Below are 26,836 nucleotides of genomic sequence, written 5' to 3'. Positions count from 1 at the left end.
GCATGCATGTGTGCGTGCATATGGGGGAGGGGTGCGATTTTCGAATAATACCCAGCCATCTTCCAATATTATTTTTGCTTGAAATGCCCATCCCTTCTAATGAGTAGCATCAAACTACTCCAATTTGTTCTTTTAGGAGTTTAAATTATTTATTTAATTTTTTGTCCTGCTCAGACTTGTATTGGAAAAGGTTTAAGTTAGATCAGACTTCTCTATTTTAGGTTATTACATGTTTGTTGTCCTCCACAGTTTACTATTGGACAATGTTTAATTTAACCTTGTGGGCTGCATCAGACTGCTCCACTTTGTTTGTATTTATCTTTGTCTTATATTAAGTATATTAAGCATCGGGATCGGTATCGGCGATCACCATGACAAGAAATCGGCTATCGGTATCGGCTGCAAAATGCCTGATCGGAGCATCCCTACTGTCTATTCTAGGAAAAATACCCAGCTAATATTCACGCCGGTATGTTGACGGAAGTTGAGGGATTTCAGGTGTTGCGTGATATCTCTGCGCCCAAGTAGGAGTGCTTCGCCTGTAATTCACCCCAATATAGTCCCAAGTCAATATTTGCCTAGGAAATCGCCTAGTCGTAATCTGCATTGCTATTTGTACTTGTTGTGAATACACATGCCTCAAAAAGTACTTTTTTTTTTTGATCACTTTCACTCACGACGGCAACAAGAGTCCATTTATTATGCTGAGCTAAGCTAGCGGTGGCGCTGCCAGACTAAGACAATGCATGCACTGAGACAAAAATGCATTTCCCCACCTATCTAAATGTAGGGGAGACGGTGAGTAACCCCTATTTCAAAAAACGTTGGCATGTTCCTTTAATGTACAGCTACATTTAAATGGTTTCACTGTGAAAGAAAAGGTGCAAGAAGCAGCATACAACTTCATACAGTGTGCGTCTACAGCAGCATCTGACTTGCCGATCTGGTTCAGATAGAAGCGTTTCATCTGCATCTACCACAATGACCTCCAACAATGACCTCCAGAAGATTAGAGCTGGCATGAATAAAACATGGTCAATGAAGGAGAGCTCCTATGTAGGGAGTTCAGGCCTCTGGGCAAAGCATTAGAAAACCATTTCGGTTCGTTCACTCGAGCACACGTTCTGTCACACATCTGCCATGCTCACCTTTTCCTTTATTACTTTTTCATAGCCAAGACCGAGTGTGAGAGGGACATGTCCTTGGACACACACCTCTGCTGAAATGACATAAGTGTTTTTAGATGGCAGCTGCTGGACAGACCTGTCAAAAGCACACACTAAAAGCTTCCTTGGGTGCCCTGACTGATATGTTGAAGGCTTTTCCACTAAAAGCCTTGTGGATTATTGTTTTTAAACCAGAGAGGGAGGATGATGTTTTTCCTGTAGGCTTGCTTTGAAAACTGTAGCATATAGAATGCATACTCTGATGAATACAGTTCATGCATAGATAATATCAACACTTATTCTTAATAAACATATCACAACGGATAGCTTATCGCCCAATATTATTAATTGTAAAGTTTTGGATATATGATTCTGCATACTCATTTTTCCTGTTTTTACTTTTAGATTACCAGTCATTTAACAGCTAAAGTTTATCTTTAGAAAATAATTTAAAGAAAACTTTTAGCAATCTATATATGTGTAATATTTTTATAAATAGCATTTTTTTTCTTAAAATAGCATTTTAAGGGTGTCCATTTATCAGTTATCAGCCATAGTTTGAAGATTGCTCATTGGTATCAGCTATAATTTTAGTATTCTGTACCCCATTAACGTGTGAATGTGGCTTATCCAATTGTATTTTAGATCAGAAACAATCTGTTATAAAATGTTTTCACCCTGTTTGTTGAAGCATTGAACCCACATACTGTTCATGCTCGGCTCAGTCAGTGAATCTTGCAGAGAGCGCCACTAATACCCACGTGCCCAACGGCGGTCACGAGTGAAGCTTTCACCGTTTAATCTTCTGCCAGAGAGCCGTGGTTGCAGCACACTAGCTGAAAGCCCTTGCACAAGCCTACACAGTCACTGTTTGACATCTGCTCTCTCGTATGTGGCTTCAGCTGCAGCTTTCCTGCTTTTGCTGTGTACGTTCATGACCTCAGTCTGACTTTCTGTCCTCGAGAGTCTGACCAAGCAGTAATTAAGTTCAGAAGAATAATGTGAAACTCTGATTTGCATCTCTCCACTTGAGTCTATGTGGGTTATGCTCTGCTGGGTATTAGCCAATGGGAACCTCTGGGCACTTGAACTGGAAGATAATACCCAGCAGACATAATACTACCAAATCTAAACTAAGCTCAGCCTGCCATTTTGTCAAGAAATGTGTGTGTGTGTGAGCGAGAGAGCTGTATCTATGCCGCGGTTGTTTATGTTTGTGTATAGCGACGATGCGCATATATGAATATCTGGTGAATCATTAGTGACTTTATATAACTGTTCCGCCTCTGTCTTTTTGAGGTTCTGGGGGTTGGTGTTAATTTGCTTGCATTTGTGTCATTTGTAAATCTTCCAGCTATAGTAAACCGCCATGCTTGCTTATCTCCTCAGGGCTTTTTCCGAAGGAGCATTCAGAAGAACATGGTGTACACCTGCCACAGAGAGAAGAGCTGTATCATCAACAAGGTCACGCGAAACCGCTGCCAGTACTGCCGACTGCAGAAGTGCCTGGAAGTGGGCATGTCTAAAGAATGTAAGTGTCTTTGTTACTATAATAGATTTACTAAAAATCCAATAACCATGGAAACCTTGATTCCATGATTGTCCCTTTGTGAGAGACCCTTCCTAAGTATAAAGGCTCCTATATCAATTTTCGTGTGTAAAGACCCATTTAAACTGTAAAAAGTGTGTGTAAAATATTATCTGAGAAATGTTTACCTTCCCACTATTACAATACTGTTAGATGAATATTTCCATGGACCCCCTTCCTCAGGCCCCTTGAGAGTATCAGGCACTGGGACTGAGTTTGGGGGTTTTGTTTTGAACATTTGAGTAGCAAATAAGCATTTTAGAATGATTTCTGAAGGATCATGTGACACTGAAAACTGGAGAAGTGATGCTGAAATTATTTTCCAGCATTATTGAAACACTTTTAACATCATGAAATATGACAAAAGACAATAACAAATGTATGTTTGTATGACAGGCTTGTGTACATGCATATAAAGAGGTTTGCTGTCTTGTTAGTCATGTCCCTGTGCATTTGTGCGAGGACAATAAATAAATATCATGTAGATAAATATTAACTGAAGCTAATATATCAAGCTAATATCAACTAAAGTTAATATAAAGTGAGGTTTAAAAATATAGTCAGTCGTACAGAGGCATATTATTATTTTGTTTCTGATATATTTGTCACAATGGGACTTTTAATTAACCTTTTAGTTGGATTTGGTTGCTTTCGCTTTTGCCTTTAAGAATTTTTATTTATATGTACTTTTGTTCAGTTGTTAGCATGTCAAAATGTACACTCTTTCTGTGCGCTATTGAAATGTAGTTTGCTGTTTCAGTCAGAGCAAAATTAAATCTGCCCTAGATTTGTTATTTTACATATTTCACTTTTTTTTCCGCCCAGATATGATGCTGCGCTCTTGTCGTCATAAAGTTGTTTGCTAGCAGGTTTCGTCTTTTCGCACATGTCGTGTCGTGAAAGATTACTTCCCTGCGTTAATAGTTCTTTAATGGCTCCATTAGATTGTGTTTTCTGAGCCCACGCTGGCACCCAGCTCCCTCTGGAGAAATGAATATGTGGCTGTGGGGAGAAGTGAGTGAGAATCATCCTTTACCACCCCTCTTGTTCGCTCTCTCGCTCCCCCAGTGTGCGTGTGGAGGAGGGAGAAGAAGAGCCACTGAGTTATCTTAAGACAAAGGAAGGAGTCCTAACCAAAAACAACAAAAAACATGAGATAAAGGAGTGATTGAGGCTCTGAGTACAAGAAAAGAGAAAGATTGTGAGGTTCCAGGAAAACAGAGAGAGGGAAGGCGGGAGGAATGCAGGCGCAGAGGGAAAGCCTGTTTAAAAGCAGCCTGATATTTGTCATGTGACATGATTAGATTAGGTTGGATTTTAGTGAAAGCAGAGGTCGTTTATCACAGTTATTAACAACCACCAACATTTATTTCTCATCACTGCACTGTGTGTGTGTGTGTGTGTGTGTGTGTGTGTGTGTGTGTGTGTGTGTGTGTGTGTGTGTGTGTGTGTGTGTGTGTGTGTGTGTGTGTGTGTGTGTGTGTGTGTGTGTGTGTGTGTGTGTGTGTGTGTGTGTGTGTGTGTGTGTGTGTGTGTGTGTTGGATGATACACAATGAGTGCGTTTACGTGCACAATCTTACATTGAAGAACTGCAAACTTCACTGTTAAAAATAATCAATGTAATTTTCTCATCCAAGTTTAACATGCAGAAACAACTAAGTAAAGAGGTTTATTTCCTTAAATTGTGAAAAATGAGATGCTACCCTGAGATACTATCCATCCAGACCAGGTCGACACAGCGATGTTGGTTTAACCAATGGCATGAGATTTAGGTGAGACTAGATTTGACCAATCAGGGTCACCAGTGGGACACTTAATCGGCACAGAATGTCACTTCATCTTTGATAACTTTATTCGATCAAAAATACAGTAAAATGGTAATATTATGTAGAGCCCGACCGATATGGATTTTTGGGGGCCGATACCGATATTAGGGAGTAAAAAAAGCCCGATACCGATATATCGGCCGATATTATTTATGTGTATATTATAATACAGTAACAATATTATTTATGTGTATTATAGTACAGTATACCAGTCAAAAGTTTGGACACTTTCCTATTGGTGTGTACAAACTTTTGATGGGTACTTTACACAGTAGCTATAAACAGAATAAATATATTTTATAAACACGTTTTGCAATGATCACTCAAATGTGGTAATCAAACACTTGTGTGACACAGATATGTAATGGAGGCAGGGGGGATGATAGAATGAGAATTATACAGCTGAGCTGTAACCAAACTAGTTTGCATTGCATGTTATATTATATTATATTATATTCTAAATACTGTTGCATAATCTTCACTAACGACGACTTTGTCTTTTAATTTAGTCATAACTTGTATCAATAAATATATAAAAAGTGTCACTGACAAAACCTTATTATCTTCTATTTTTACTCTTAATTCCTCTAATCTCTACCAGTGGAGGAAGAACTCAGATCTTTTTACTAAAGTAAAATGAATAATATTATAATGAAAACGTTTTTAATTACATATGTACAGTACTTTTATACTATTTTAAATAATTAGTAAGCAAAATGTACTAAACGTGAAACTAGGCTACTCTTAATGCAAAATGGCCCTATATAAAGTGTTATAATTATATACATTTTTGGAATATTGCTTGATGTTGTAACGTAGCGTTATCAGGCAGAATGAGCTTTAACACTGTGTCTACACCGGACGCGGCCGTTACTACTCGTGTCGCAACAGCTGTTTACCCTAGACAAAGCAGAATCAGTTTACTGTCGGAGATCGCTCGCGCCACGCATTTTAATCAATGTTTCATCAACCAATTGCCTTAATAAATCAGAAGAAGGCCTAAATATAGCAGACAATATAATCAGGACTTCTCAGCTGCGCGCTTGCAATAGTCACAAGCTCACACAATATGTGACAGAGGCTTGTAGCAGAGAAATCAATTCTGTGAATTACACTGCGCAAATCACAAGTAGGCTACTACCCACCGGATGAAGAAGGGTTGGCTCTCAGTCTCCACAGGCTAAATAAAATATTCATTTTATTTTATTTTATTTTTCGTGTTTGCATTTATGAGGAAAAAACACTGTTACAGACGCGACAGTTCAGCACTACGGACGTGAGCGCTCTGAAAGCGGCACTAATGCTTTGAAACTTTCACATAGACATCAAACAGAAAGCACAAAACCTTTCGTTTCAAAGTGAATTTCGTTTTGTATTAATTGTATCTTAATTTTAATCAATGTTTCATCAGCCATTTGCCTGGATTTAATTTATAAGAAGTAAATTTAGCAGACGATAGATAATCTCGACACGGAGGCGCCTGCGGGTGAACTGGAGCTCGTCTCATGAACCGAAACTCAGCGTATAGACCTGAGAATTGAAATATATCTATATTGAAATGTCTACTTTTAAACAGAACAATTCAAAACGAAAGACAGACAGACTCATGTAATCGTATGAAATGTGCATTTCTCTCTGGCGCGCGCTCACTGAAGATCGCGAGTCAGCATCGTCAACTTCATCTTTGGCTGACACTGACTGAAAACACTTGTTTATTAATAAACAATTAAAATGTCTCCTTGCTATATTTGTTGTATTCATAATCATTATTTTTGCCAGTTCTTGTGACAGCTTTAAGGTGCTTTATTGGCAGCGCCACCCTTACATGAATCACCGTACCCGCATTTTTTAAAATATTCATTTATCGGCCATTATAAATGCCGATACCGATAGTTAGGAAAATGCCTAAAATCGGCCGATAATATCGGCCCGCCGATATATCGGTCGGGCTCTAATATTATGTAATATTATTACGATTTCAAATAAGTGTTTTCTATTAACATGTATTTTAAAATTTAATTTATTTCTGTAATGGTAAAGCTGAATTTTCAGTCTCAAATCATCCTTCAGAAATCATTCTAATATACTGATTTGGTGATCAAGCACATTTTTTTGTGTTAAATGTTTATTTTTGTGGAAACGGTGAATTTTTTTTTATGAATGGAGCGTTTATTCGAAATTATTATATTTTGTAACATTATAATGTCTTTACAGTCACTAATGATCAATTTAATGCGTCCTAGCTGAATAAACGTATTCATATGTTTTTATATATATATATTTGAACCTTTAACCTTTGAATGGTAGTGTAGATGCCTTAAACAGTGTCTTTCAACCAGTGTTTTTTTTTTTTTGCTAAACTGTTGTGTGTTAATGCAGATGTATATTGGATGCATGTGTAATGCCTCTGTGTTCACAGTGTGCATCTCTTCTCTATTATTGTGCTATTTACTCAGTATTTCAAGGCAGATATACCACTGTATACATGTTTCCAGTGTCATAACGAGATGGGAAGAGCAATGAGAGTAATATCCTATGAATTTGTCCTCTTTTTCTGCTTGTTTAGCAATTGAGACTCTCTTACCTACAGCTCTTTTTGAACTGTCACATCAAAGCACTCAGTTCTCATTCAGCTCTCTTTCTCTCTGGAAATACTGCAAGGAATACATTTCTATATCCCTGTTCCTTTCCTACATATTTATATCCCCATATATTTCCTCATGGTCTCCCACTTAATCCATCTCCTCCTCTTTTATTCATTGTTGTTTTGAAGTAAATTAGCTGCCAAAATGATTGAATCACAAGAAGAATGTGGTTCTGAAAGCGGTTTAACTATGCATGAGCTGTTTTCATCAGGCTGAGAAATTAAACACTGGATTTTACTGCCATCTTGTGGCAGATGTTGTCATATGTTTATTACTATGTTATTTATTATTATCATTTGCCACTTTAGATATAAAGCATATTAATCCACATATGTTTATGTATGAAATATATTGGAGTGGTATACCAGGTGGTTTGAATACTGTTTTCATTTGTCTATGCAGCGGTTCGAAACGACCGGAACAAGAGGAAGAAGGACGAGAAGAAGCAGGAGTGTTCAGAGAGTTACGTCTTGAGTCCTGATACAGAGCAGATGATCGAGCGGGTAAGGAAGGCCCATCAGGAAACCTTCCCGTCCCTCTGTCAGCTTGGTAAATACACCACGGTAAGTCTGAGGCAGAGCAGCTCTTAATGGTGACGTCCTCAACCGGAGGGAGCTGTGGGAAATGAATCACGATCTCAGTTATTAAACCAACCAAACATGGTCTCTGTCTTGCTTTTGAACAGAACAACAGTTCAGACCAGAGGGTCGCTCTGGACGTTGACCTGTGGGACAAGTTCAGCGAACTGTCTACCAAATGCATCATTAAAACGGTCGAGTTCGCCAAGCAGCTGCCCGGCTTTACCACGCTTACTATCGCAGATCAGATCACTCTCTTAAAGGCCGCCTGTCTTGACATCCTGGTGAGAGCACGACACACTCTCACATGTGTTCTTGTGTCCAGATCTCACACTTATGTAAAGTGCTTGAATAGTTCTACACATTTGCAGTGGTGTGTAGCTTAAGTGCTCATCTGTGTCTTAAATTGCTTCCTCAGATTCTGCGAATATGTACACGCTACACACCGGATCAGGACACCATGACATTTTCAGATGGTCTGACACTGAATCGCACGCAGATGCACAACGCCGGCTTCGGTCCACTGACAGATCTGGTATTCGCTTTCGCCAACCAGCTCCTGCCTCTGGAGATGGATGATGCAGAGACTGGGCTTCTCAGTGCCATCTGTCTGCTGTGTGGAGGTACTGCAGATTTTTCCCCAACCAGATAAGATTCGTTTTAACAAATTTTGGTTTAGTGAATGTTGTCTTGAGTTTTCCATGCAGTCAAAAATCACATAAAATTTACTTTTGCTTATTAGCTGTATTGTTATTGTGGTTGTATTTAGCAATTCTCTGGTGCTTTTACTTGTATACAAAGTGTAAAGCCTAAAAAATTAAACTACAGTAAATAAGAGGAACTTACAGCTATGGATGCACAGTATATTTGCCTCATAACTGTTGTCAGACAATATTGTCTTTTTGATTTTGTTTGTTCTGATCTAATATTGGACTATTTATTTACAAAAAAATTACATTTTTATTATTCTAGTTTTATCTGATTTATCTCTAGATTTTTCTATTTAAATACAACAAATGGTCATTTCTGTGTTATAAATAAATAAATAAATAAATAAATGTGTGTATATTATATTATATAAAGATTTTATATAAAAAGACTATATAAAAATTGCCCCATAACTGTTGTCGGTCAATATTGGCTTTTTTCGTTGTTTCTATTTGATATCGGACTGTTTTGTAACTATTTTTTTATTTTAAGTTTGTTTTATAGATTTATCTGCCATTTTATTAGTTTTTGCAGTTGTAATTATCTAATAAACATTTTTTTCCATTTAGACAGGACTGTTTGAATATAATTTCAAACAATCTATAAATCTCATGAAATAGTTTTTCTGTGCCTTCTCCTCAAATGTGTTTATTTAGATTTATATATATATATATATATATATATATATATATATATATAGGTGTCTACAAAAAAATTCTATTTCCTGCTTGTGTGATTCTTGGTTGGCTCTTTAAAACTGATGTGCCCTTGCGCTCAGATCGGCAGGATCTGGAGCAGTCGGATAAGGTAGATGTGCTTCAGGAGCCGCTGCTGGAGGCCCTAAAGATCTACGTGAGAAAGAGGAGACCTCACAAACCACACATGTTCCCCAAGATGCTGATGAAGATCACAGACCTCAGGAGCATCAGCGCTAAAGGTTAGATTCACTGTCACTCTTTGAAGAACAAGCGTGATCAGCCAGAATCCAATCTAACGTCTTGTTTCTCAATCAGGAGCGGAACGGGTAATAACGCTGAAAATGGAGATCCCTGGCTCCATGCCTCCACTCATTCAGGAGATGCTGGAGAATTCGGAGGGCCTGGAAGGAGCCAGTGGGGCGAGAGGAGGAGGAGGAGGAGGAGGAGGAGCACCACCAGGAAGCTGCAGCCCCAGTCTGTCTCCCAGCTCGGCACACAGCAGCCCCTCAGCTCACTCCCCCTGACTCTCACCTCCAGACAGGGCTCCGTACGGAACCAGAAATAAGTACCCATAGACCAGAATTCCGGTAGACTTTGATCCAGGGTGACCGGACCTGAATTGAACCGTAAATCTGGCTGGCTTTATTAGCTGAAGACCAATTGAGTTACACACAGGCCGAGCCTGATCAAAACTCACGCCGTCATTTAAACCCACCAGTGATTCAGTGACAAGCTTTTTTTTTGTGGCGGTGGTTCAAGAGGACAGCAGAACAAATGCCCTGTGTGTGCAGAAGCAGCTCTTTACTGTGTCTTCCCGGCTCTGCTCCCATCACACAGACTGTGAAGGACTCGTCAGAGGGATGCGCTCTCTCGGCCTGTGACGTTATTTTATAAACTTCAATCAATCCCTTAACGCAAGCTAAAGGACATTAGGACGTCAAATGTCCACAAGTCAGGGACATTTTGAACTTTCCAGCTGTTTTGTTTCTGTTTCTTTGTTTTCTTACAAAAGATATATGAATATATGAAATCTATATTGACAGAAATATGAGAGTTGAATTTTTCGTCTTAGGTGGAATGCAGAACAATTCTTATCTTTTCTCTCACTTTTCTCAAGAGTTGAACACGATTATGGTCGACCCACTGTTGCGCTCACTCCTAGATTCACATCATGCTCAAGGGCACGTCGCACTAGCACTGAAAATGATGCGTGTACTTCAAGACGTGAAGTACGATGGGGTTAAAATGCAATTTTGTCCAGATGATTTGGAGCTATATTAGACTTCATCAGAATGATCAACTTGGCCGTTTGTGGCAATTAAATGAAGTATGTAAACAAGCAGCTTGTGATTGAAAGGTGTGTATGAGATCGGTTTTAAAGGAGCGGTAAATGCCTTCCTGTAGCTTTTTAATATTGTTTCTTAATTTACTTTTAATTTTGTAATTGTCAACTGTGGAAAGACACAGAATACCCCCTTCTACACAGTATTAGCAGATTATAAAATAAAAAAAGGAGATTTCCAAACATAAAGACTCACTAAGAACACAAGATGTGTTTTTAGCTAAACGCTCATGTCAAAACCACCCCATCATTTCACAAGTATTGAGAATGTTTTAACTGAGCATTTCACACGGAAGTTCACGCCTTTTTTTTTTTGAAGCCCTATTAGTGGTAGATCTGTGTTTCTAATCATCTGTCACATGTGCTGAGATGCTTGCACCGCCGTGTCCTCCTCTCTACCTTACAACATCACTGCCTCTGCTCTCCTGCAACAATCATTGAACACTTGTCAACAACAACACTGCCTCTGTGTGACAATCACTTTAAGTAAAGCTCACAAACTACTCTGCCTCTGTAACGCACTGATTCCTGCCAGACATCTGGATTCGTGAGACCGCTAGCATTCACTGAATCTATCCCCGTATCTCAAACTTTATTCGGCCTAAAGAAAACATCAAACAAGGACTGAATTCACAATTATGAGCTTAGTTATCTAGAAATTCTATATTAAAATAAGACATTCTTGTATTGGCGTGATTATTTGTTTAAAAGATTATAATTCTTTTGTTTTAGTTGTTTTTATTGCCAAAAGTGAAAACTATTTGGTTTTTAGACACAGTCCAGACTAAAATAAAATTGTTACTCAACCTCATTTTGTTCCAAACTTAGATGTTTGAAACTACTATTTTTTCCGTACTATGAAAGTCAATGGGGTCCAATGTGGTTTTGATCACCATTTGACTATCATATAAACAAAGTCAATTAATTCTTCAAAGTATCTGAGTTCTACACAAGAAAGAAATTCAGAGGTTTGGAACAACATGAGGGTGAGTCAATGACACGATTTTCAATTTTGGATGAATAGTCCCTTTGAATAAAAACAATAGATGAAATGGACCAATAAAATGAAACGGCGTCTCTCCATGTGATCCAGTTATGGCGGATCAGTGTCAGCATAACATTATTTTACCAGTTTACAACAGCTCTGCCTCGGCATCACTCCTACTAAACCTATCGCATGAAATTTTGGCCAGTGTAATGGGTCAAAATGATTTCCTCTTTAACAATGTCATCTGAGAGTGGGGTGTGAACTGTTTCTCTGCAACTATGCACACGACATGCACAGAGCTCGAGTCTATTCACTTCTATCTACCTGTTGTGAAAATCACAAGCCTCTTCCAGTTGCTCAGTACTGTCCATTTCATTTGATTCTGCATTTAGTCGCTGCCCAAAGGTTCATCACTATTGAGCCATACTGCGTCTCGGAGCGCGACGGCCCTCTTTTCTCACTCAAAGGATGACAAACAGATCTACATGACGTAGAGCACAAACCTGTTCTGTTTTAACAGTTGTTATACAGTCAAACGCACAAAATTGTTTCTGTTGTGTCGGGTCCCTGGATGATAAGAGTAATGTTTAATAAAGACTTCTGTTTTGTGTGTTTCTGACCATGATGGGTTTATTATTTGTGATTTTAATTACAAAGCTGCAATTTTTTTGTTACTTGAAATATTAATAACTATGTCGGGGTGTGACCACATCAACATCACTCTAAAAAAACAGTATTTTAAGAAATATTCAGTGGAAGGTTCTTCTATGCCATGGCATAGCTGTCAAAACCATTTTTGGACCCTTTATTTTAAAGAGTGTATTGTGCTGCAACTTCCTACAAAATTACAGCTAAATTTGGTACATTTATGACTAATATTGATACACAAACTAATATTTTATTTATTTTTATTTAAGTAAATACTCAAAATGAAAGCAATTTTTCAAACAAATTTGAGGCATGATTGTTGCAGACAACTTAATAGCCATATAGAAAAGTAATGGAAATGTTCAGATGGCTTTGCAAGCTGAGGGTAAAAAAATGTGGGTAAATGTACTGGTGACCTTCGAGTCTTCGACCATGCATGAAAACGGGCCATATGTTGTCTTGGCTCACCAAAAAACGTCATCTTCCTGTTCAGCAACCACTCCTTTTCTGACACCCAAGGTTACTATAGTTGTCCTTCTGCAATGTTGTTTAGCACTGATGTCATTGGTAGACCACCCCCTCTTTGGTAAATGTGACTACAGCACAGCAGGTAACTTGAAGTGAGTGGCTATGAATTTGAGAAAATTAAATTTCAATAAGATGAACACAAATCTGCAGTGACACATTTAGAGCACAAGTATTTGAGGAGATTCCCGGCACTCTCATTTGAAGAAACAAGATGTGTGTTCTTTATGAAGAAGAACTAAAGCTGACAGGAAATGAATTATTTGCATACACACAAAAAATGCAAGTCTGGTGCAAACTGACTTGCGTGTTACAGTTCACATCAATGGGCAGAATGTTGAAACGTTAAACTGAACAAAAATGCTGCATGTTTAGTACGAAAAGAAAGTTGGTATTTTTATTCATACAGGAACAACTTGAGGGTGAGTAAAGGGTGACAGAATTGTCATTTTTGGATGAACTATCCCTTTAAGTACAGGAAGCTTCTTCAGTTGTTATCATTGGTTCTGTAGTAACAGCTGTACTGATCGTATTTCTGCACTGCTAATTAAATATTTCTGTATAATTACATGTTTCTGTCCAAAAGGTAAGTATTTAGCCTACATTGTGTCCTCCAAATATCAATTCTAAAACACTGTAACATCATAGTAAAACTCCTTTTTTTTATGTACTTCGTATCCTGCAGTTAATATGCAGATGTGATCCATAAAGACCAAAGTAAAAATCCTGACAATGACTATATGAGATTATAGATATGGATGATGGAGAGCATGAAGATGTCAACTCTGACTCTTGACTTTATTCCAAATAAAATATAAACAAAAAGCTTAAAATTAGCTTGTAGGCCTACTCTCCATAATGGTTTTATCTGTGCTTGTCCAAAAGCATATCTTCTCAAATCTGCTTCACAGCCAATGTGTTAACTTGCACTTCTGAGAACAGAGCTATATTCTCTGAATCGGATAATTCAGCGTGATATGGTCACACAGAATGCTAAACTTCAACTTCATTTCCAAATAGGCCTACTGTATATCGGAGTATATTTATGGCTTTAAGTTAAACAGTTTCACTTCTGTTGCAGAGATCATTCAAGGGTTTTCATATGTAGTAGTGCCGTTTCCCTTTAACTCAACCCCTGGTCAGAGCCTGACTCCACCCACTTGCAATATTTGAAAAATGCCGGAAAAGTCCAGTAGCACCTCAATGCAGTACATGAGATCCACGGGGAGGAGTCGGATCAAGATCCAAGGGGTGGAGATGGGTAGGATTAGGGTTGGGTTTAGGGATTAGGGGTGTGTTTAGGGATCAGGGGGCGGAGTTGGCTAGTTTTAGGTGTATGTAAGGTGGGAAGAGTTGGATCTGGATCCGACTCCTCCCCGTGGATTTCATTTTCCGCAGTGAGAACCATCTCGAAGTGGGCAAAGCCCCGCATGGGGGGACCGGAGCGTGCGCCTGAGACCCGCATCTCTCTGTAGGCAAGGGCGTGGTGGTGGTGAGCTGGTGCCTGCTTATGTCACGCAGTACCACAACACCCAATAGGAAAATTCAACTGCAGTAGCCACCGTTCAACCTAAAGAGGGCAGCACTCAGACGTTTTTACACCATATATTGTAGAATCAAAACACTTTACCCAAATGTCAAAAAATGTACCGGTAATCGAATCAATGAACAGCATTAATAAAGCCTCAGTCTTACAGATCATTAACTAAAAAAGGTTGTTGTAGGGTTTAGTTACCCTTTAAGTTACAGATTTTAAAGAAACATAACCAGGAACACATCGTGTGGGGTGAAGAAATATATATTTTGCCACCATAATGGTGTAGTTAGCATTTTTCCTTAAATTAACATTATATGTTATGTTTAATTTTTTCATTATTTGTTCATTATTTTCTATTTGTGGTGTGTCTCATTTAGGGGCACAATCGACAGATGAGTTCCTGATGGACAGATCAGTTCCTAACATTCACACAAGGTTCTAGTTTCCGTTCTTAAAGCACCATCAGCTCTTCTCATGAGCAGGAAGTACCCTCTTATAGCTATTCATTGGCACTTTGAAACAACACTAGGACTGCAATGCCAAGACCTTGTCTTCTCATTTTGATATTGGGTAAATACCATTTTAATTCTTGAACTTTTTTATTACAGATTAAAATATGATAATATAGGCTAGGCTACTGCATGTCACAATGTAATATTTCATCCTAATAATACAACAGTCTACTTAAAGATTATGAACTTTAAAAGTCTTGCAATAGATTAGGCTACATCTTTTTATTATGTTATCTCTCAGATTTTTACCGAGCTTTTCACTTATTTTTTAACTGAACTGAAAGTTACCTTAAACTGAGAACATGATTATCATGTTTGAGTTGACATGAATCATTGATTTTGAAAAGACATTCACCAACAACTTAACTGCTCCAAATAACTTTTAAATGCTTCATGAAAATTACCTGTTCAATAAACTAAAATAAAGGGGCACTAACAGAAATATATTTCTATGATCTCGCACCTGAATGCAGATATTTACAGTCATAATGTTTCGACAGGGCTCAGTGCCTGTAGCTACAGCAGTGTTTCTCAAGTGAACTACACTAGTGAACTGACTCGAGGCCCACAGAGTCGGGTGACCACCATCAAACAACCCAAATGCGGGACGATTATAAGTTTGTGTGGGACAATGTGGGACATGTTACCAACACTATAATCATAACCTGTTATAATAATGTTTATCTAACTTAATAAAAACACTTGTACCGGTACATGCCTTTCAGCTGATAAAAATTATTTTTTCTTTAATCCCTTCCAGAAAAGTCCAACTAAAATTTAGATAACTGACAGTCTTATATATTAAGAATATATTAAACCAAAAACGTTCATATTTTTTTATGTGAATTAAAACAACCACAGCAGGCATCAGGTTGATACATTTACAGAATTATCCATTTGTTTGTCTGACAGAAAGACATGGAACTAATCACCGCTCCACATTTTGATTGACAGCCGTCACAACCCACTAGTGACCATGTTTACTCCTGTCCTTTCAACCATTGGATAGGATTTTAAAAACGGCTGTTGTATTTGTACTTCTGACGAAACACTGTTAAATATAGGTGAAAAACTACTGCGCAAAAAGAATACCCTAGTGAAAAAAATAACCTAAATATAATTGTAGCCAGACTATTTATCAGTACTTCAAGTGTGTTAATGATTAGTTAACTTGAAATGTGCTATTTTGGAACAACTAATTTTGTACTAAGTATATTTTAATAGTAATAAAAATTGTAGTAAAGCATAACTTTAAATGTATTTTGTGTACTAAAGTGGAACAACTTTAAGTATACTTAGTTTACTTTAAGTATATGCCTGTGTAGGGACTAATTATATGCTAGTGATATTAAAGTGTACTTTATCTGTGTTACAAGTACATTACAAATTCATTATGAGTGTCTTCGAAACATACAAGCAATATACCCAGAAAAATGTATTATTTTGAAACAACTTCAAGTATATTAGGTGTATTTTAAGATATGCTTAAGATCAATTTAAGCTATTTGTACTATATTTTAATATATTAAATTGTGCTCAAATTGAACCACTTAAAGTACATTTAAGTGTATTTCTTTACAGTTCATTATAAATATACTTTCATATGTCTTAAAGTACAAATAATATATTTGAAGCTTAATTTTAATGTACTTCAAGAACATTTAAATAGCATTAAAAATGTATTAGCATCTCACTAATAGTTAATAATAAAGCAGTTTTTTATTCAGTATTTAAAAGTGTGTATTAAAAGTGCAAAAATAATTAAATATAAATGTTAAGACATACAGACTTTCAAATCAAGAAAACTTTAATATAGTATCTTTTTGTGTTAATTACAAAATAAATACAAAAGAGTACATTAAAAAAGTACAGCAGCATATATAATCTCTTGAAAAAAATACAGAAAGATAAGTGAAATGCAATGGCAGAGCTATATTTATAATTTTTTTGTAGAACATTTCAGTTATACCTGTATTACTGAAAAGTAAACTATGAATATTACATCACTAAATCACAATGCAATTTTCTGAAAAAATTAAAATAAAAGTTACAGAAAAACAACGTGCAGAAGTGAATAATGCATTATTTACAAACTTAGGCCTACAAATGGCTGAACCGGAGAAACAGAAGAGTTTGAATGTCACATCTTCATCTTCAAGTGGACGGTCAATTCTTTGAGTACGACTCATTTTCTGCAACTGAGGGCTTGTGGTTCAGACATGGTAGTTTTTGAAGACTGCTTTAATCACAGGACCTGTGAAAGGGAAGAAGAATTTATATAAAATTAACCAATGATTAACCTTTTTGTATCCATGTTTGTATACATGTATAATAATTTGATTAGAAATGCATTAGAATTGCGTTGATTTCTCAGTTTACCTTTAAAAGCTTTGGCTATAGACACGATTGTCCATTTTTATCCTCTTGTCTGTCGTCACTATACAGCACTCTACGAGTTACATTGAACATGAGATTAGAAGAAGCCCAACACTTACTACTCTCCTCTTTGCTCGTCTCTGCAATCAGACTTCAGTTTTTCTTCTATAGCAGCTGGCCTGAAAAACAACAAATATTAATATGAAAAAAGAGAGATAATATATACATGTATACACACACACACACACACACACACACACACACACACACACACACACACAAGGCAGGCAAATTATGATAAATGATTTGTTTTCTTTGTAAGAGTGACAGTATACGCAGAGTACAATGTACTTGGTAGGTAATATAATCAAAACCCTTCACAGTTTCAAATGTATGCTCTCTTATACGCATCCATTTTAACAATTTAATCTTTGTACTTATTTGTAATTATAAATATATAGCTATATATATTAGAAAGTAATAAAAAAGGCAATAAGGTTGTCAAGCTTGAACAGATATGAACACCAATCAACACACAGTACCATAATTGGCAGGTCATCTCAAGACAAAGTAACTTTATGTTCATAACATGTTTTTTAAAAAACTTTTCAAAGATCATTTACATCATAACAATGAAGCCAACTTGTTCAGGAAATCAGAAATAAATACACAGCTTCATTTTGCAAATAAAAATAATTTTAATGTAACGTTGTATACGTGATATAATAATGACTAATTGTGTTTTGTGCAGATGCATTGGACAATGTTTTATAGTTGTTTTAAGACACATTTACCAAAGACTTCTGACTTTGACTAAATACCCAGTGCTTTTTTTTTCAAAAAAATCCTAACAATTACAATAGGTTTTCAGCACTTCTGCTTGAACACCTATTTAAAATATATTGCAGTAGTGCTTATAAGTGTTTATAAAGTAGCCTACATATATTTTAAACACACTAAAAGCTTAATAATTTTGCTATGCTCTTACACAAAGTACTCATAAAATGTATTTTAAGAGCAACATAAGCATGTTTTCTTTAAATACACTAAAACTTCACTAAAATTATGCCTGTGTTTAGCATATTTCTTAAAAGTGTAACTAAGCATATATTTATTACCAATGTACTAGTGCACTTTTTAGAAATATGTTAAAAGTATGCTTGTTTTAAATATATTTTTAGAAAAATATACTGAAGTACAATTATTTTAAAGTGTGTTAAAAGTTGTTTTGTGAAAATAGGTAAAAGTATGATGCTATATACTTTTAATGTTTTTAAAGATACCGTATTTTAAGGCGCACTTAAAAGCCTTTAATTTTCTCAAAAAACAACAGTGCGCCTTATAATCCGGAGCGCCTTATATATGGATCAATTGGTTAATTGGATCAATTGGTTAATAACGCTCCGCGTTATTAAATTCGCCCGCGACGTGTCCATCTTATGACCGCTCTGTCACACGGCTAGTTCAACCTCGTATAAATCAGGTTATGTGTGTAATTCACGTGCCCGCTCACGAGCGCTCACTCTTACTAACAGACATACGAACACACTGTCCCCGGCGCTACTTGCGCGTCACAGAATGTTCATAAAGCGTTCCCCGTTCACAGTTAGCGGGTCGTCTCATTCAAAACAGCCAGCTGTTGCTATCAGCGAGCCGCCGCACATGAATACTCGTATGAGTCAGGCTGCGAATGTAAGTTACGTGCCCGCCCCAGCGCGCTCACGCTTACTAATAAACGCCTCGCCTCCGGCGCCGCGCAATCGCTACATTCCCTTTGGCACATCTAGTGGATGCATAACGCAAACCCAGTCAAACGTTTGACTACAGTATCTTATGCGCCTTATAATCCGGTGCGCCCTATATACAGTTAATGTTCTAAAAGAGGTCATTCATTGAAGGTGCGCCTTATAATTCGGTGCGCCTTATAGTGCGGAAAATACGGTAGTATGTTTTTATGTTATTATATTTGCAATGTACTATTGAAAAAAGGAATATATTTCAAATACAATTAAGTATACTTTTTTCCACTTGGGTATATAAAAAGCTTTCTTAAAAAGGCAAATATTAATATGATTTAATATGATAATTAAAAACCAACAGACTGATGAAAATGCGGGACATTTTCTCAATATGCGACGTGCGGTACAAGGGGTGAAAATGCTGTGCGGTGCAACGCAAAGCGGTGGTCACCCTACCACAAAGAAGGAATTGAATAGTTGAAATAAAGTCTTTATTTTTGTTTGTTTTTTTGCGCACAAAAAGTATTCTCGTCATTTTATAAACTTTAGATTGAGCCACTGTAGTCACTTGGACAATTTTAACAATAGTCAAATAGTCTGTCAATTGTCAATCCCTTAGAAGCCTATAGAGGAGTGATCCAGCTCTCAAAAATATCTTAATTTGTGTTCCGAACAATCCGAAGATGAACGAAGGTCTTACGGGGTTGGAACAACATGAGGGTGAGTAAATACTGACAGAATTTTCATTTTTGGGTGAACTATCCCTTTAAGTTGTGTCGTCAGCGAGTCGTTTCCCATCGTGCTTTTGATCAGTATACCGTCAGTGGAGAGCAACTGCGCCCGACTGCAGAATCCAACACGTGCGCCTTGCGCTCGCGAGAGTTTTTTGACATACACGTGCTAGTCATATAATTAGAATATCATCAAAAAGTTTATTTATTTTAGTAATTCAGTAGTGAAATTTGGATATCATATTCATTCATTACACACAGACGGATATATTTCAAATGTTTATTTCATTTAATTGTGATGATTAAAACAGACAACTAATGAAAATCCCAAATTCAGTATCTTCGAAAATTAGAATATTACTTAAGACCAATGCAAAAAAAGGATTTTTAGAAATATTGGCCAAACTGAAAAGTATGAACATGAAAAGTACGGTTGCCCAGGTTGCTCTGATAGGTGGCCTTCAGCTCTTCTGCATTGTTGGGTCTGGCGTATCGCATCTTCGTCTTCACAATACCCCATAGATTTTCTATAGGGTTAAGGTCATGCGAGTTACTGGCCAATTAAGAATTGGGATACCATGGTCCTTAAACCAGATACTGGTAGCTTTGGCACTGTGTGCCGGTGCCAATTCCTGTTGGAAAATGAAATCTGCATTTCCATAAAGTTGGTCAGCAGCAGGAAGCACGAAGTGCTATAAAACTTCCCGGTAGACGGCTGCGTTGACCTTGGACCTCAGAAAACACAGTGGACCAACACCAGCAGATGACATGGCACCCCAAACCATCACTGACTGTGGAAACTTTACACTGGACTTCAAGCAGGAGAGAGGAGAGGCACAGAATCCACGTTTCTGTGCCTCTCCTCTCTTCCTCCAGACTCTGGGACCTTGATTTCCAAAGGAAATGCAAAATTTACTTTCATCAGAGAACATAACTTTGGACCACTCAGCAGCAGTCCAGTCCTTTTTGTCTTTAGCCCAGGCGAGACGCTTCTGAGATGTTTTAGGGTGCCTCTAAATTCTTATTTGTGCATCCTCGTTTCCTTTCCTTGCTTCCTTTCCTCACGTCTCAGATCCAACTCTGTAGGATATGAGGGATGGCTGCAAGGAAAGAAAGGAAGACGGAGGAATCGAATAAAAACTTTTTTATACATGAGAATACTTGATCACTCAAGCGTCACTTAACAGCGTCATCAGCAGCACTCTAAGGATCTGCCTTTATGTTGTATTAGTTTGGTTATTTAAGACATTTATAATACATAATAATAAAGCAAGATACCCTGTTGAAATATGTGAGATGTGTGGTTTATATAAACTGAGAAGGTAAAGTATAAATTAAAATTATTGTGACCGATGTGAAGGGGGAGGAGAATTTATACGTGCGTCACGTTTAGTCAATAAAACACTTCCGCATAGGATGCACCTGTGTATCCTCGTTCATGACTCCTCAGGAAGCTCCTCACTCCTCGATCCTCGACTCCTTCAGCAGACGATTTCCGTAGGATTTATTTTATCATTATTGTCAGATAAGACAAAGGTGTTTGCTAACACAACATTAAAAAAGTTTAAAAACCTGTAATATTCAGTCAATACATATAAAAACAAACCAACACATTCTCACCTGTGAAAGGTTATCACATTTCTTCGGGAATTTAAATCTCTGTGGTTTTACAAACAGAGGCTGTGCAATACTTGTAGAAAACTCATGGGTTTTTACTGTGAGATGACTATAGCAAATGAAATTAAATGCTGACAATATCAAGATGGTGGATGCATCGACATATCTGGAGCAGTCAAATATGGCATCTATGCATACATGTCTATGGCAAGGATGATGTATTTTTTTTGTTTTTGTTAATTTAGTTTTAGCACTTTCTGCTAAAGTGTACCATTGTTCTGAAATCAATAGATTTTTTTGAATATGCCTGAGGTGGTTAAAATGATCACAAAATATTTTCACTTTGTACTGTATGACATAAAATACATCAGTAATACTCTCTTGTGAATTTTTTCTTGTTTTTTTCTTGAAAAAAGCAGTTGCTTACAAGTGGCTAAATGGGACTAGGTTGTTTAAGACACTTAGCTTCATCGGCCAAGTAGAAAAACTTCAAGTCATTAGTTTACTTTCACAGCCTCGTTGTGTTTATAATCATGTTCTTGTAAACTATTTTAATTTGAAAGTCTTTCAAAGGCTGAAAGTATTGTCGGAAACTTGGCGATGGTGACAGTAAAGTAAATTATAATATCTAATTGTATTTCATTGTTTTTAAATATCACTGTTTTTCATCTCAACAGCCAGTGCTCTAACTTCTAGAACTGGTAAGTAACAAACTGTTAGTCACTCTTTTAAAACTCAGATCTTATTCTAGATACATAGGATGACTGACGGTTTTTGCTAGTTTGCAAGTTTAGCATGTTGTAAGATGTGAATTGATTCATAATATAGTTGTTTTATTTTCTAGGTGGATTTAGTATCAGGCTTGTGAATGGTAATAATGACTGCTCTGGGAGAGTTGAGATCCTTCATGATGGCCGGTGGGGAACAGTGTGCGATGATTCCTGGGACGTTAAAGATGCTGCTGTGGTGTGCAGACAGTTGGGATGTGGAGAAGCTGATAGTGCACCGTCCCAGGCTCATTTTGGCCAGGGAAGTGATCCGATCTGGTTGGACGAAGTGGAATGTTCAGGAAGTGAATCATCCCTCACACAGTGCTCACACCGTACTATTGGAAAACATGACTGCAGTCATCAAGAAGATGCAGGTGTCGTCTGCTTACTGGGTAAAAGTATATATGTTTTCCCCAGATCTAAAATGGCATTGTATATTTGCGGTTTTGCTTGTGATGTAAAAAGTACCCAAGTAATTAAAAAAAACATAAGCTTATAGTGTTTGGCACCAAATAATAACTGTATAAAAAAAATAATGCAAAGAGGCTATGCACGTTTGGTGCTTGGCTCAAAACAATGTCAAACGCATTCAGTATATAAATACTTACAACATAGTTTCTAATCATATTGTACTTGTGCTACCAGACATAAGATTGGTCAGTGGGTCTGATTCATGCTGTGGAAGAGTGGAGATCCAGTATAAGGGCCAGTGGGGAACCGTGTGTGATGACTCCTGGGACATGAATGACGCTGCTGTGGTGTGCAGACAGTTACAGTGCGGCTCAGCCATCAGTGCACCTCCAAGTGCCGCCTTTCGTCAAGGCCAAGGATCGATCTGGCTGGATGATGTTGGATGTTCGGGAGGTGAAAGAAACCTCATAAAATGTTCACACAGAGGACTAGGAATACACAGCTGTAATCATGGTGAAGATGCTGGTGTTGTTTGTTCAGGAGGTAAGTCAAATCTTTTGCATTGTCAAGTTTTCCAGAATTTAGTTTCAGCTTTGCCCAAACTTGAGAGATGGCATTCAGACTATGAAGGATGCAAGAGGACAACTCATTGAGATTTACTGTTTTTTTATTTACTTCTGTTTGCAGAGGTATTGGCAGAAGCAATAGTAGAAGCAGTCGCTTATAGGTTGATAATATTTAAAAGATAGATTGAAACAAAACAAATAAACATTAATATAAAGATATTATTTAAACTAACATTTAACATCTCATTCACCATATTAACTAGATTATAATCAACTAAATCAAATGCCTTGACAAATTATAAATGTTAACAAACTTAAAACACACCTTTCAAACTCAAATAATTGGTCAACACAAATCTTACAAAGTTTATCATCATCAATCAATCAGTACTGTAACAAATTCCATCAAATAAGCTGAAACACAATACTAACATTTTACAACAGTTGATATTTTACATCAACATAATTTAATTTAAGTTAATGTACATACCAGTTGCGTCAAGTTTGAATTTGAGCTGAATGCGTGAAAGTCCTTGTTAGTCAATCAAGAAATCTTCCCCAAACTTTTTCACCTGCATATGATCTCAGAGGTGCACCACTATATTGTTCCCCGCTGGAAACACAATGTATCAGGTTCCAGCTCAGCCACCACACTGCACTTTACATGGAGGAACATGAAGTGAATACTCATTTTTTCTTGACGAAACATGCATCTTGACTTATTTTTTGGGAGAAACGAGCAATAGAAATCACATTAAGCTTCATGTATTTCATCTCATCTTAACAAGTAATTTTAAATGTATATTTCTTTCACAGGTGACCTGGAGAAGCCCACTCTTTCCCTGATCTCCACACATGCAGTTCTTTCTCCTGGAGAAAACATTCAGTTCAGATGCACAACACCCAAATCAAGATGCAATGTTAATGCTGAATTCCACCTCTTCATGAATGGATCATCTGTGTCCTCCGAGAAACATGTATCTAGTGCGACTTTCAACCTTGTTAATGTAGGCGTCTCTCATCAGGGCATCTATAGCTGTAATTACTCCTATCAAAACACCATTATAAAGTCGCCTCGGAGTAACACTGTTCAAATCACTGTAGGTGAGTGTTTAATCTAGTCTCGTTGCCTACATATAAATGCATTAGTTGCATGAAAGTAAATAATTCTGTAACGATGTCTTTTTTTCACTTTATTCTGCTGATATGTAAAATGTGTGTGAATTACATGTTGATCCCAAACAAGATTGAATTCAATTATTGAAGCAATTTTTATTTAAATCCATTTGAATTTAATGCTTGAGGCTCTGTAACCATAAAACTGTATTCTTTTTGTTTTCTAGTGCACTTGCAGCAGCCCAGCTTTCCCCACATTGCTCCTGATGGGCGGTTTGACGTGGGGCCACAGGGGCCAGTGATCACCTGGGGCCACAGTTTCACTATCATCTGTTCCACTGAATCTCAGTATCCTGAAGGCTTCTTCTACCTGTTTAGGGAATCAAATATGAGCAGGAGTCAGTCAGCTGTCAATCTCTCTGCCTCCTTCTCCTTTCCTGAGGCAGATTATTCCCATGCAGGAAACTACAGCTGTGTTTATGAAGTCAGTTTGTCCTCACGCACCTTCCGTTCGTCTGCCTCTGAACTGCTGGTCATCACTATCAAAGGTATTAATGTGCAAGAGCCTAAAAACAATCTGGACTGCTGGTACTGAAAGTTTAACTCAAAACTGTGTCTGTCTCAGCCTCCCTGCTTCCTGTCATTTATGCTGCGGTGTCAGCTGTGCTGCTCTTACTGTCTGTCCTCCTAATCATCCTCCTGGTCAAGAGAAGACAAAAGCAGAGGAATAAGGAAACTCATTTTAAGTGCTCTTTTAAAGGAGGTAACGTAGCATTTCATAAAAACTATTAGATGTCTTCTTTTTTTTCAACCACACTGTCTTTATTAAGAATTCCTTTAATAATTATGTGTCTTCATCTCTATGCAATGCCTCTAGGTTCAGCTAATATGTATGCAGGAGGATCCCATGACAACAAAAATGAAGATGATGATGATGATGAGGCTGATTATGAAAATGTACAACTTGATGAAAGCATGGATGATGATGATTCTGATCAGGACTATAATAATATAGACTCTTATCATTCTGAAGAGGACTATGTCAATGTGGACACAGATGACTCTGTAGAAGACTATGTCAACATGAATATAATAGAGAATAAAAGTGTGGTAGACAAATCTGATGATAACATCTATGAAAGCTGTTGTGAGGAATATTGAGTAAACCCAAAATAAATACTATTAATGAGGCTCAAAAAACAGTTGATTTTAATCATTTTTAAAAAAGATCTTTAGAATGCGATGAACAGTGACAACAGATGACTACAATCTTGCAAAGCTTTTGTGCTAAATATGAGTTATGCTAAATATTAGCAAAACCTTGCAACCCTTTTAATTGTAAGCTTTAACATTCAGTTTAACATTTACAATTGGAAGATGTAAGGAGTACGGTATTGTGGGTACGGGCAATACATTTTATGGCATATGAGTCAAATATTGGAAAATTAAACTCAACAGGGTGTTGTTTAATACTTCTAGTAGTAGGAATATTAAGTGCACATCAAGTCTTTAGATTTCAACCTGCACCACCCAGTGGGTCTAGGAGGTACTGCAGGAGGACCGTAAATGATGATTTAAAATGATTGTACAGGATAAAAGTTTAATGTTGAAATATAAAGTTCGTGATATGGCTACTGTTAAAAAAAGTGAATAAAACTGCCTTTTTAAAATCTTGTTGTGTGTATTGAAAGTAAGGCCTAGTTTAGGTTGTGAGCCTACACAAGTCAAGTCACATTTATTTATTTATTTATTTATTTATTTATTTATTTATTTATTTATTTATTTATTTATTTCTCTCAGAAACATCTAGGTTACTAATGTAACCCCCGTTCCCTGAAGGAGGAAATGGAGATGTTTCGTACCTGAGAGACCAATCACCTTCCAGTGGTACAGAACAAGCCAATGGACATTGGCGAGTGAGATTTGCACCCCAAACCTTGCCACGGCTATATAAGGAAGCGTGCAGGACTCACTCATTAAGTTTTCACTAAGGAGCCAAGCTAGTGCTTGCTTGGTCACTTAGTGGTGGACACAGGTATTGTGGTGACGGGATGTAACGTCTCCGTTTCATCCTTCAGGGAATGGGGGTTACATTAGTAAAGATGTTCTCTATCAGTCAGTCATGTTCTACGTTACGTCAGTGACTGATGAATTGGGATCCCTAATGGCGCTTCTCCACTGCATGGTACGGTACGGTTCGGTTCGGTACGGCACGCTTTGTCGCTTTTCCACTGCATTCTGATAAAGTTCCCTTGGCCTTTGGAATTAAAAAAGCCCCACATAATCACACACCCGTCACCATATCTAGAGATTGGCATGGTTTTATTTCAGTTAGCCTAATAGCTAGTTTGATTTGCATTGAAAGATGATCTTATGGAAAGTACCCCATGCCAATCTCTAGGTATGATGAAGGGAATGTGATGATGTGGGGATATTTTAATTCCAAAGGCCATGGGAACTTTATCAGGATGCATATTATCCTGGATCCGTGAAATAACTGGCCTTTAAAAATACAAATCTGCCTGGCTCTATGGGAATTTAACCAGTGGCGTATCCAGGACATTTTTGGGGGGGGTGGCCAAGATGGGACACAAAGCTAGTATGGGGTGGCCATGGCATAGCAAAGTTAATGCGTATATGTACTCAGCCGACCATGGTTCGAATCCCGGTCCTTTGCTGCATGTCACATCCTCTCTCTCTCCCATGATTTCCTGTCTCATAACTGTCAAATAAAGGTGACTATCCTGT

At 37.4% G+C, this 26,836-nt stretch overlaps 2 protein-coding genes across 4 annotated transcripts in view; both read left to right on the top strand.

Moving 5' to 3' along the window:
* The window catches only part of rarab (retinoic acid receptor, alpha b), a 152,345-nt gene extending 140,185 nt beyond the window's left edge, over positions 1-12,160 (top strand). For all 3 annotated transcript variants that reach the window (XM_077212882.1, XM_077212881.1, XM_077212880.1), the window contains 6 exons: positions 2,556-2,697; positions 7,629-7,789; positions 7,912-8,088; positions 8,223-8,427; positions 9,291-9,449; positions 9,526-12,160. In XM_077212882.1, the coding sequence (XP_077068997.1) occupies positions 2,556-2,697; positions 7,629-7,789; positions 7,912-8,088; positions 8,223-8,427; positions 9,291-9,449; positions 9,526-9,734 (1,053 nt within the window). In that variant the 3' untranslated portion in view covers positions 9,735-12,160. The remainder of the gene's footprint in view (positions 1-2,555; positions 2,698-7,628; positions 7,790-7,911; positions 8,089-8,222; positions 8,428-9,290; positions 9,450-9,525) is intronic.
* Positions 12,161-14,627: 2,467 nt separating this feature from the next.
* On the top strand, positions 14,628-25,758 carry LOC143721930 (uncharacterized). Its single transcript, XM_077212877.1, has 8 exons — positions 14,628-14,820; positions 21,903-21,926; positions 22,070-22,387; positions 22,641-22,949; positions 23,789-24,076; positions 24,316-24,636; positions 24,714-24,851; positions 24,966-25,758. The coding sequence occupies exons 1-8, from the start codon at positions 14,787-14,789 to the stop codon at positions 25,247-25,249; spliced, it is 1,716 nt and encodes a 571-aa protein (XP_077068992.1). The 5' UTR covers positions 14,628-14,786; the 3' UTR covers positions 25,250-25,758.
* The last annotated feature ends 1,078 nt before the right edge of the window (positions 25,759-26,836 follow it).

The sequence above is a fragment of the Siphateles boraxobius genome, unplaced genomic scaffold, assembly GCF_051911475.1.
Source record: "Siphateles boraxobius isolate OS27281-9 unplaced genomic scaffold, OSU_SipBor_1 66, whole genome shotgun sequence".
Taxonomy (NCBI): Eukaryota; Metazoa; Chordata; class Actinopteri; order Cypriniformes; family Leuciscidae; genus Siphateles; species Siphateles boraxobius.
This window is presented reverse-complemented; position numbering and strand designations above follow the sequence as displayed.

Coding starts and splice junctions, on each gene's coding strand:
- LOC143721930 (XM_077212877.1), top strand. CDS start 14,787: ATGCCAAGACCTTGTCTTCTCATTTTGATATTGG. Junction 22,388..22,640: donor AGGTGTCGTCTGCTTACTGG/GTAAAAGTATAT, acceptor TTGTGCTACCAG/ACATAAGATTGGTCAGTGGG. Junction 24,852..24,965: donor TAAGTGCTCTTTTAAAGGAG/GTAACGTAGCAT, acceptor CAATGCCTCTAG/GTTCAGCTAATATGTATGCA.